The 12,766-nt window shown below is 34.7% G+C and overlaps 2 protein-coding genes across 2 annotated transcripts in view; one reads left to right on the top strand and one right to left on the bottom strand.

The window, feature by feature from the left end:
• LOC105171968 overlaps positions 1-2,554 on the bottom strand; it is a 5,582-nt gene extending 3,028 nt beyond the window's left edge. The window contains exon 1 of the mRNA XM_011093266.2: positions 2,413-2,554. Coding sequence (XP_011091568.1) covers positions 2,413-2,440 — 28 coding nt within the window. The 5' untranslated portion in view covers positions 2,441-2,554. The remainder of the gene's footprint in view (positions 1-2,412) is intronic.
• Positions 6,568-12,227, top strand: LOC105172089 (putative disease resistance protein RGA1). Its single transcript, XM_011093426.2, has 4 exons — positions 6,568-9,652; positions 10,377-10,447; positions 11,001-11,098; positions 11,851-12,227. The coding sequence occupies exons 1-4, from the start codon at positions 6,744-6,746 to the stop codon at positions 12,067-12,069; spliced, it is 3,297 nt and encodes a 1,098-aa protein (XP_011091728.1). The 5' UTR covers positions 6,568-6,743; the 3' UTR covers positions 12,070-12,227.

The raw sequence follows: 12,766 nt of genomic DNA, 5'->3' as shown, positions 1-12,766 counted from the left end.
AAAATGAGGTATAAATGTAATCCTCTACCTAAAATGATTAAAAATGATATGACAATAGCGCATATTATGCACCCCTCAAGGGAGGGGAATTTTCTTCATCCTTTTTTTCCCCACAAGGGAGTCTTTTAGCAATTTCTTTTACAAGGGATTTTTTTAGATAAAATGTTGAATAAACTAGAAAGAACGTATAAAAAGGAAGTTTAGCATTCGTAGTAGCATTTTGAGTTGAAGCAACAAATTTTGAATGAGATTCAAAATGAATTATCAGAAAATTTCTCCAATGCAGTTCGGATGAGATTTTTGTGATGAAAGGACACATTAAGACCTTATCCACACAACTTTCTGAGCAGAATTTAGTTTTTCTTACTCTTACAGGATTATCCTGAACTTTACATGATGGAAGTTATCCCCTTTAGACCAAAATCCAACTACCTTTTCCTCCAAAGTCAGTTCACACCTCGAGTGCTACTTGATATCAATGGTATGCTAGTCAATTTCAATTCAACAAAAATCAGGGCAAGAACTTTGTTGGATAAATCACACAAACACTTTATGTTTAGATTCTTGTTTCTGAATCGTAATTCTATGAATTCGAATCAAGAGCGCACTAATGCACAATGAAAAAATATGGGGCCAGAAAATGGAGCTAGCATGGTTTTGTGAGCAGAAAATTTGAGCTAAGAATATATGGAGTATAACTCCCTCCTCAATGATTGCATATGATTCATATTTTAAGTTGGCAAGTTGCAGCTCCCCATCACAAGGTAGCCATCTTTTTATTAGATTTACTCCAGTAACTATCTTCAAAGTTAATGCAATTACTGTCTGCAACCCCCTCAATCGAAGCAATTAGTTTCTAATTTTCTATACCAAAAAAAAATAAGGAACCTTATATTTTCCACCCTCATCTAAATAAGACCACATAACTTTTACATCCTATGTTCATGAAAAAAGTAAATTGATACTGCGAGACTAGAATACTACCAGGCAACTAAAAACGCCAAAATGGCCATCTTCAGTTATATAAGACTAGAAATAGGAAACCATCAACGTTCAAAAAGAATTTAAAAGAAAAAATCACTTAATTAGGATTTTTCTCCTCCTACTGGGACTTAAAAATGAAGAAGCTTTCACACCCGACCATTCCGACATAGAAAGGAATTCAGTAAGGATGCTACATATCATTAGTTGTTGTAGGCACGGCTGAAGACTTGGAAAGCTAGCATTTAATGAGTTCTAAGCTTATAGCTAATGAGTTCCCGTAGCCACTGAGCTCTAAGGAACCTACAATTCCGAACAAAGAGAGGAGTAGAAAAGGCTCTACTTTCTCTATCTCCTCCCTGTTGAGCTATTCTTATAGTCTTATTATGAGCTTTCTTAAGAGTTCAGTTGGTTGGTGTGATGGGATTAGGCACGATAGGATTGAGACATTGGGTGGGATAGGAAATGGAACATAACTAATCCCTTCATCTATTATTTGTTGTTTGGTTTGACATATTGTGATGTGTGATACTCTATATAACAATCCAATTTTGTGTTTGGTTGAAGGGATTATTAAGCATGGTAATGCATAAAAACCAATAAAGGTAACTTTTTCAAAGTTATTTTCGTATAAACCCCACAGTATGTGAATAGTCACAAAAGATAAAAGTCCTTGTTGTTTCTTGAATTGAAATATTACTATAAATAATATGTATAGTATTCTTTTTATTCAAATTCATAAATACGTATATGTATGGCATTTTTCAAAAGGGTGACTATGTTTTAATAAATACCAACATACAAACTATATATATATATATATATATATATATATACACGACATACTTTTCAATCCCACAAAAATTTGAGAGGGAAAAGGCATTAATGTGTTTTTAATCTTCTTGTGCCTTATTGATGGGCAATTTTTCCAACATATTTATCCCAAACCTGCTAGTCAATGGAAAATTGTAGGAGCCTATGAGGTGGGATACACTATACCCCGTATTCTTATCGTAAGCAGGCTAACTACTAATAGCGGGCTTTAGAAATAGAAACCAAACATGTAACCACACAAATTAAACGAGCTCTAAGAGTGTATCCGATCCGCCAGATTCAGATGGTTGTGATTGTAGAGGTGCCAGATCCCATGACCTAATTTTGGACGTTTAAGCCCTAAAACAATTTCCCAAAAAAAAACATTGAACCCTAACCTCGCAAGAATTACACGAAAAGCACGCTCCACCCCGTCTAAGTTGGGTTTTAGAAGAAAAACTTCTTGCGGGGGAAAGTGATAAGACCAAAACGAAAATCATAAAGATTCTATCAGAAATTACATAAAAATAAAAGGCATGCACGACTATTATCACAAGGCATTCAGCAAAGCATCGGCCAATTTTGATTTTAACAGGAGTACATGAGAGAAAATCTCACCGAGATAGCTGGGAAACGGTACCTCCATGGCCAGACAACCCCGACAGCAGACACGTAAAGTCCAAAGAGAGAGAAGCAAAGAGAACAGAGAAACCAGTGTTTTGGCAGTTGAATTTTGATAATATAGACAGACGTGGAGGACTCGCCGTTCTTTGTGGGTTTTAAATGGGGGAAGAAGATTATTTATTACACGTAAAAATTGCATAAAACACTCTTATATTTTAAATAATATTTTTTTTGTTTTAGAATAGGCTAAAAATTCCCGCTTATTTTGTTTTAATCAACAAAAAAAATTTATTTTGTTAGCAATTAACGGAAAGTGAGGAGACGCGCGGATACTGCATTTGATAGTCATTTTCTGCGATTTACGTTCATATTTATCGACATTTTGAACTAAAATACCCCTCTATTGGTCTATATAACATACAAAGGGTATTTTGACTTGTTTTGTGTCATTCTTTTGCCATTTCTCACCCTAAAAAATAAATATTAAATTTAAATTGAAACATTAAGTTATATTTAATTTATTTAATATTAAATATTAAATTAAATTATATTTAAATTCAAAAATTTTATAATTGTTAATTATTAAATCTAAGATTATTTTTAATTAATTAAAATATATATTTAATTGCAATAATTATTATTAATTAGCCAAAATATTTAATTATTATAATTATTTAAAATATTCTTAAATAACTAAAACATATTTTAATTAATATAATTAAAATTAATTAAAAAATTCATAAAAAGAAAGAAAAACTACGATTTCGCCCCTATTTCGCCGGGAACTTGTCTTTAAATTTCCGGCGTTGTCCGGATAGATTTCCAACGGCCAATGGTACTATTAGAATCCTCTTCAAGACGAACATTTTATTCAATTTGATTTGAGTTTTCGTCAATTAGAGAGAGTGGGCTCAAGCCACGAAGGTCGAACATGTTTGCCGTCAATTCGTCTCCGTTCGATCGAATCTCGATCTCAAACCACCACCATCAGACTCGTCTCTTCAAAACGATTCTAACGAGACCAACCTCACTCAATTTGTTAAATAATTTTATGAAGATATGAGGGTTTTAATAATTTTCGGCGCTAGCCACGAGATGGTGGGGGTGAGTCGGGGGTAAGGGGTGGGTGAGTTTTTTTTTTTTTTTCAATATATAATAATAATGTATCTTTAAAATTTTAAATTATTTATACATAATATAAGTTAAATAATTTGTTGAATCTGGACCTTTTATTTTTTTAAAAATCTAACGATTGAGATTAATTAATTAGATCTAACGATCAATATTCGATAAAAAAAGATCCAACGGTCATCAAAATAAGAAATAATATTTATTAAGAAAGGGTATAACGGTTATTTTCTAAAAAATTAACACCGTTAGTTGAATTTAACAGAGAGGGGGCAATTGAGCTAAGTTTTACAAAACACATAAGAGCTTTTAGACTATTCTCATAATAGGAGGATTTTTTTTTTTTTTTTGCAGATTTATTAAAACATAGGGGGATTTTTATGCATTTTGTCCTTCATTTAAACTAACATATTTGATACGGGTAAAATTTTAGGTTGAGGACCTCGGTTGGTCATCCTTGATCGAAATATTCTCCTCTATCAATGTAGAGTTCTTCTCGTCTATTTCAAGACTCCACCATAGGTACGTTTTCTAAACCTCACTTGTGTTCTTTCGGACCTTCTCTATATAGCATTTGTGGAACTAGAGCTGGTCCCCTCAACTTTCCCCACTCCTCCTATTATAGGAAATCTAATTTTTATGTAGAAGGTGATATGATAGGAGAAGGAGGGAATAGGAAAATGTAAACCTAATTTTCACTATGCCAAGAAAAGCATAAACAGTTGGGAGGAAGAAGGTGAGGACGAATCCTAGAACAGGGGGGTATAGATGATGAAGGCAGGAGGGACATGATATTCTCGTATCAGTTGGTCTATCCTTGAAATTTTGAGAATAGAAGACCCCCACTCCAAAGGTGAAGGGGAGATCTCCCTCTCTTCCTCCCCAGGGGAAAACCTTCTCCTGCAAAAATCTTAGCCACAAAACGAACTGACTCGCCGGAGGAGACATGTTTTTGAATGGAAAATACTCAAAAAATAAAATGGGTGGGAAACCGCCTATCTCCCTTGAAGTGGCCTCTAAGGGATCACATCTGCAAAAATCTTAGCCACAAAACGAACTGACTCGCCGGAGGAGACATGTTTTTGAATGGAAAATACTCAAAAAATAAAATGAGAAAGGAGTAAGATACTTACATAGTTTTTGGAGGTGAAACCCTTGATGCTTCAAGAAAAAGGGAAGAAGAAGAAACAAGGCAACAATACCTATTTAAAGACGTGGTGGAGGAGTTAAGGATACACCACGGTAACCGTCTATAATGGGGCAGTTTTGTAACCGCACCCGCGCGTGGTAGGGCAGTTATCAATGCTCGTCAATCACAGGCATAAAAAAGATACTCACAGGTAGAAAAGAGAAAATAAAGAAGGAAGTCATTTCAAGGGATCCCTTCTCAGTGTGTAGAGGAATCCCCCTCCCGATCAAAGAAGACAAGGATCCCTCTCTAAAAAGGAGTTGAGGGCACCCCTCCTCCTTAGAGTAAAGGGGATTAGATAATGGGTGCGGCCCAAAGAGTTATGGCCCAAAAACGAGCGGGAAGGCCCAAGTCCTCCTTCCATAAATACGGTCGCTCGGGTGGAGGAGGCCCACTCAACACAGCTCAATATTATGGCCCAAATACTGACAACCGGCTCAGCCTCCATATACACGTCCCTCTTTGAAGCCTATGTGGCATGCACTTGGACCTTCCACGAATACCCTTATGCCAGGAGTCCTCATCAGACATGGATTCTCTTCCTCACCTAAATAATGGCTCTAACAGCAAAATCACTAAAAGATAAGGTCTAATAATGTCTTATCTCGACTAATTTTATCTGTTTACCCCAGGAATAGAAAGCACGATCAATTCCTCGACGAAAGAGGACACTCCTTTATAAATAGAGATCTTATTCCCAGGCAGGGGATACCTTCAACAGGCTGAAAGTTGGCTATCACTCTGCTACATTCATACTGCACTGTCAAACACGATTTTGCTTTAGTTTTTCATCATCACGCTTTATTCTCTTAATACGTTTCATTATTTCAAATTATTATTCTTCAAATCCAATACTAACTTAGGTGTTAGAATGCTAATATTTTGCTTGCAGGTCTTTTTCTTTCAAACTCTTTTTTTAGTCAGTCCGGACCCATCGCTCAAGTTCAAGTCTATCGGACTCGTGCTAAAAACGCACGCATAAACTATACATGTAGATATAGATAACAAGTTAAATTAACCAATAAACTATAAAATAAAATTTATTGGACATAAGATTTTGAATAAATATAAAGTAGATATTTTTAGCAATAAGATTTTCATATAATTAAATATAATAACTAAAATCTTGAAAATAAAATTTGGATAAATACATTATAAATATTTAAAATATTTGAATAAATAATGTTTCTAACCAATGAAAATTTTTCTTAATAATTAAAAATTTTAAAAACACCATAAAAAGGTATTTGATCAAAATTAAACTATTTTAGTTCACTATTATTCTGCTATATATATATATATATGTGTGTGTGTGTGTGTGTGTGTGTGTCAATCGCAACTTTATTATCCGAATATTTGAAAGAGGACCAGAGTTCATAAAATTTTGAATGTTGAGACCAAATATACGGAATTTGTAAAGTATGGGATTATATATGAACACCTTTTAATTAAATGGATTTGAAAATAAAATATTTCCCTTAAACAGGAATAAAAAAAGAAAATTTATATCTATACTATCTATATTATCTATACTAAAATAAATTTTTTGCCGTACCAATTTTTAAATATTTAAATTTATTCTTTATTTTATTTTTTCCCCTTAAAAAAATTGATGGATTACTATTTCAAATACTTTTTAATAATCTCACAATTTTATTTTATTTTTTTTCTTTAACTACTCACTGGTCCATGTTTCCCTTTCACCTTTCTTTTACACATTTACTATAATTTATAATTATAATTTATTTTTTTTAATACTTTTTTTTTCATCGTGTCACAGTATGGTTTTTTTTATACGACTTGTTCGGAAGGAAGTGGTCGTTCCCAAGAGTTGACTTGTTTAGGCTGTTGATGAAGTCGGAACGGAGTGGTTGTTCCCAAAGTTGACTTGTTTAGGCTGTTGATTAATAGAGACTAGAGAGGCAGAAGTTATCTCCCTCGTACATCTCTCTCTCTATCTCTGTGAAAGTTCACACACCCAATCCTACAACCCAACACCTGTCAAGATATGCAAACTTCTGCAACTGCAAGCTCGTTCCTCCATTTGTTGTGGAGTAGGAAGGAATCAAGAATTGATGATGATTTGCTGCGGTTTGTTTTTGAGGAGAGAGCAGGACATCATGCGGCAGTTGGCGCTTCTGGAATAGAATCGAAAGTCGAGCATGAGATCTTGCCGATTCTTAAAACCGAGAAAGTTTTCGGGAGGGATTATGAGAAGGAGATGCTTTTGTCCAAATTGTTGGACAAAAAATTGGAACAGATTCAGCTTTCTGTAATCCCCATTATTGGCATCCCTGGAATCGGAAAGACAACACTTGCTCAACTAGTTTTCGAGGAAGAAGTTGTGAAGAAGCAGTTTGAAGTGCGAGCCTGGGTGAAAGTGGCCGGGCGGGGAATCAGGCTGCAGCATATTGCTCAAGAAATCCTAAAATCTGCCACTGGTATTTCATGCCCGCTGGATGACTTGGAGGACTTGGATGAAATGGTAAGAGACACTTTAAAATGGCAAACGTGTTTATTTGTGTTTGATGAAATACATTCCATGGCCGAAGGTTCCTGGCTACACATGAACCAGAAATGGTTTAATGTTGTGGGTCTGGGGTCAAAGGTTTTAGTTACAAGCCATAGCTATGATGTTGGAAAAATTATGGGCGGAAAACCAATTGAGTTGAGAGGACTATCTGAGCATGCTGGTTGGTCTCTGTGTAGAGATCTCGCATTTGATTCCTCAGAAGACGTAGAGAATCCCCTGGCTGGAAATCTTGCAGCCCTTTGCCAGGGTGTTCCCCTTTTGTTAAAACTTGTGGGAAGCTTGATGAGATATGAAAAGGAGCTTTGTGACATGATTTGCTCTATAAATCTGTCAGATGATAAGATAATGCCTTCTGGGGCTGCATCAATTGTAGTTTTGCTGACTCTTTGGGCTCTTCCTCAGCATTTATTGCAATGCTTTGCATACTGCGCAATATTCCCCGAGGGGTATGCATTTAACAAAGAGAAGATCATTAAGATGTGGATGGCTGTTGGCCTTGTGAAGCCATCTCCAGGAAACAATAACCCGGAGGATATTGGTGCTGCTTACTTCCATCAGTTGCTCTGCAGGTCATTTTTCATGTATATGACTCGCAATGAATATGGTGATACTGTGGAGTTCCAGATTCCTGGATTGATCCATGATATAGCAAAGGATGTTGCTAGAGTTATCTGCAAAAGGAAGCTAGGGGTAGTTGGTGCGATTGATGAAGATGCCGGTCAACTCTCCCTCCTTTTACCAGCAGCCGGGGAGTATGATACAAAGCACCTGGGAACTCTTATCTTAGCACCTACTATATATTTGGGAGGCACTCTAGATGGTTCACTTCTTGAATTCAAGAATTTGGAATCACTTGATCTGAGTTGCAGCAGCATTCAAAATTTGTCAGATGATATATTTGCATTAAAGGAACTCAAGTACCTGAATCTCTCTCATACGTTCATTGAAAAACTACCAGATTCTATCACAAACCTTTCCAGATTACAAACACTAGATCTATCATGGTGTCATTTGCTCAAAATTTTACCTAAGGGAATGTGTGATCTGATGCGTCTGCGACATTTAGATATTTTGCTGTGTGATTCCTTGCTTGCCTTGCCATCTGGAATTGGCCTCCTTATATCTCTTAATTTGATGCCACTGTTTGTTTTGGGCAAAGATGATGATTGTGCTCGCTTAGGAGAACTTAAGTGGTTAGACCAGCTCAGGGGCAGATTAGAGATCAGAAATCTTGAGAATGTAAGCGGGATTAGAGAAGCTGAAAATGCAAGGCTAGATCGAAAGAATCTTCACCATTTGGGATTATCCTGGAGTCGCAATTCTGAAAACTGTTTCAAGATATTGGAATACTTGCAACCAAATGAACAACTTAAAGTTCTTGAGTTAACAGGATATATGGGCACTAAATTTCCTAATTGGATGGCATGCATGTCTAATCTGACCAAGATTTCAATTAATGATTGTGGATGCGAGGAACTGCCATCACTGGGTGCACTAAAGTTCCTCGTTGAGCTGCAGCTGAGAGGTATGATGAACATTAAGAACATTGGACCAGAATTCTACGGATATGGATCAGCTGATGTTTTTCTGTCACTAGAACAACTTGGGCTTTATGATATGCCCAGGTTGTCGAGGTGGTCACTTCCTAAGGTTTCTGGTGGGTCTGCATTCCGTAGCCTGAAAACACTGACCATTGAAGGTTGTCCTCAACTTGAAGTGTTGCCATCTCTTCCCTCTCTACCCAACTTGATTATCTGGAATACCAATAGTCGCATCTTTTATTCCTTGTCTAACTTTCAATCACTTGCCTCGCTTCTCATCAAAGAAGTGGAACTCGCATGGTTTCGAATGAGATTTCTAATTAGGTTGAGTTCACTCAAGAAACTCATACTCTTCTACCTCAAGGATTCTGGATATTTTCCAATTATTGAGGAATTAAGGACCGTTGAACATTTGGGTATTTTACACTGTAGTAACATCACCGCTATACATTTGGGTTTACCTTCCCTGCGAAAGCTACATATCATAGAATGTGAAAATTTACAGTACATTACGTTGGCCCGAGCATTCAACGCACCAGTGGAGTTGGCTATTGAGGATTGTCCTCAACTAAAAACTCTGTACTCATATGGGAGTACTTTCTATAGCCTCAGGAAGTTAATAATTAATAGGTGCCCCGTACTTTATATTTCCAAAGCTCAATTCAAAAAGTTCCATAAACTGGAATACTTGTTCATCAGCGAATGTCGGCATTTAGAAATGCAATTGGAGGAGGACCGTTCACTAATATCTCATGTCCCTTTTGTCATATTGGGAAAAGCTGGTACAGGGTACGACTTCCAGGAAGGTCAGCCGCGTATCCGCAATACGGTTTTTGCTCACAGGTAACTACGACCTAGTGTCTCAACTCTTTCATAGTGTTTTGAATGTTTTGTTCTGTGTTTTGGAAATAGAGAGAAAAGAAAAAAGATAAGTAAAATGTGTGTTAAAAAATAGATGATATGTTTAAATTTAGTTTTTGAGGTAATTTAAAATATTTTAAGTGGTGTAGGTTTGATGTTGAGATTTGAGAGATAAAAATCACTGTTGTCAAATCATGTCTCTTGTATATTTTATATATATATATATATATATATAAATATATAGATATTATTATATAGAAAGTTGAAAAACACACAGATAAGGTATAAAAACACAAAAATAAACATTGGGTATATTTTATCTTGTCTAGGAAAATGCGAAAATATGAATCCGTTTTGCATGCAGGTTCTCCCTTAATGTATTAATATGCCATCGCTAACAATTTTAAACAAATAAAGGAAAATACAACTCTAATTTTCATTCAAAAAGAAAATATATGATAAACTAATTCAAACACATTATTATTTTCGCATCAAGATCCATACGTTACCAAAAACACATCTTTTCTCTTGAATTTGAAAATTGAGAATGAAAACAAAACCAAACAAGGGTTAGATTCTGTGAAAATTAATGTCACAAATCACAAACTGATTTAGTGTCAATGGTTTGTAAGAAGTGCTAATTGTATAAGATGTCCCCAGTATCATATGCATAAGTATATGATGTATATGTGTATATTTTCCACAGTGAGCTGGAACAGGATGCGACTTCCAAGAAGGTCCGCGCGCATCCAGAGTCGGAACGATTTTTGCTCACAGGTTATTACCACCTACTACCTCAACTCTTTGTTTCTGATCCTAGTTTTGTATGCATGTTCTTCCTCAATGTATTGATATGCCATCGCTAACAATTTTAAACAACTATAAGAAAAATACAACTGTAATTTTCATTCAAAAATAAAATATATCATTAACATACTATTGTTTCCGCATCAAGATCCATACAAAACGAAAAACGCATCTGTTCCCTTTAGATTTTGAAAATTGAGATGTATATATATTGCATGGTAAATAATTCTGAACGAGCGCAAATCATATAAACAAAGAATTGCAGAAAGAACATTGATTTCCGTCCTAAATGTATACTAAATACTTTTCACATTCCTAAAGTTGAAATGAATGATAAACATATTTAAATGATTTTTCTCTCCAGTGCTAAATATTCAGATGAGGTGATCGTTTAACACTAGTTAGATTGGATGCTACTGCCGTTGATTTTTTTAATTTAATCTGCATGAGATTTGTTATTGTGGAGTTGAGACGGATCTTATTTCTGAAGTTTAAATTATAAGGACTCATTTTTCACTTATAGATCCAGAAGGAGAAAAAGGTGAGAAGATGAAGAGACAGATTGGTGCTGAGGGTACAGAGTTTGAAGCGAAGGGAAGACCAACGGGCTTCTCTGGATGGGTATGATTTCAGGCAGTACTCTTGAGTCTTGTACTTAACTCCTTCGTCTTATATTTGGACATTTGGTTTGAAAATAAATTATAAGATTATTTAATTTAGGGATAAATTACACTATCTTTTTTAAGGTTTAATATAATTATACATAGAACCCTATGGTTTGAGAAAGTACATGTTCTATCCTTGACGCTTGTTTTCGTTTAACGAATAAATTCTTCTATTAGTCAAAATTCACTTAATTTGTATTAAAAAATTATGAATGAAGAGAAGTATAACTCTGGATTGACAAAGCTGAGGCCCCATGACCTTAGAGGTCAAGGGTTTGAATCCTGCCTTATGCGTGGAATGTTGTTTCTACTGTATAGTTGGTGTGTTGTTTTCACTGAATAATAAGTCGTATTTCTATTGTAATAATAGGTATTGGTTAGATTTAGTGTATTTGGTATCATTGATTAGAGTATGATTGTTGTAATGGTTTGTTAGATATTGATATGCGACAGGAATAATTGTATTTTTTGTTTACATTGAATTGAGTGAGAAAATTATCAAATAATTTGGATCATATTATATCGTCATTGGAATATTGACTCGGTATAATCCATACGATTTCATCGTTTTTAAATTGAACATATGCTCTTGATTTCCAATTTATTTGGTTCATCTAAGTACTGATAGGACCTCATTTGTCCTTATTTTATGTGATATTTTGACCTCTTTTGTGACTAAAATGTTCCTAATTGAATATTATTTTGCAGCATTCGTCTATTATGAAAAAATGGAAGAAAAATGAAGAAAAGAACCAAGATGGAAATTTGGACATATTTGAAGAAACACCTAGGCGTGCCAATGCCTATCTGAAAGATTTTCGTCTGGAAAAGAAAAGACTCAAACTCGTTTATTTGCAAGAATTTGGAGCTGTTTGGACTACTTTTTTTATGAATGATAAACACCTTTTGCTGGAGGAGTTTATTTAGAATAATAATTTTATTTCTTTTAGTCTTTTAGTTCAATTAGGAACCTACCTTTTTAATTCTAGTAGAATTAGGTAACTAGTTAGTATATATATATGTGATATAATTCACCATATGAACACCTTTGGACTTTTAATCTCTCATCTTTGGGATAGTCTCTGCGTTTTTCTATTATTTTCTTCTTCTATTTGTCCTCTCATTAGCATGCTAGTCTAGTTATTTTAATTTCGATTGAAAACTTAGTGAATGCTTAATTCTTATGTGTCGTAGATCTAATTTATGTTTTCTACTCTCATTTATATTGATATTTGTATTATTCTCTATATTTTTATTATAAATAGTTTGATTTATGAGTGATAGGGCCATTGTTCATCATCAAGAGTATTTGCCTAATCAATTGATTTTCAAATCCATAATTATTTGTTTAATTCAATAATTAGTGGTAACACAACATAATTGATTATATAGAAGTTTTCGATTATGTTGTGGGGAATCTACAATTTAACTTAAATAAATTCTCATAGAAATTTATTGATTATAATTAAGCTTTTCTAGTTTTTAATGTTGTCGGTAAATTAAATTCCGAAAATGTTCCCAAGGTTGTTTACTGATTAAATATTTAGTTAACGGACGTTTCTTGACTACCTACAAGATAAGAAAATGTGAGGTTGTTAGGTCGTACCAATGGCCATAACCAATT

The sequence above is a fragment of the Sesamum indicum genome, linkage group LG10 (assembly GCF_000512975.1).
Source record: "Sesamum indicum cultivar Zhongzhi No. 13 linkage group LG10, S_indicum_v1.0, whole genome shotgun sequence".
NCBI classification, from domain to species: domain Eukaryota; kingdom Viridiplantae; phylum Streptophyta; class Magnoliopsida; order Lamiales; family Pedaliaceae; genus Sesamum; species Sesamum indicum.
Note: the sequence above shows the minus strand (reverse complement) of the source record. Positions and strands in the feature narration are given on the sequence as shown.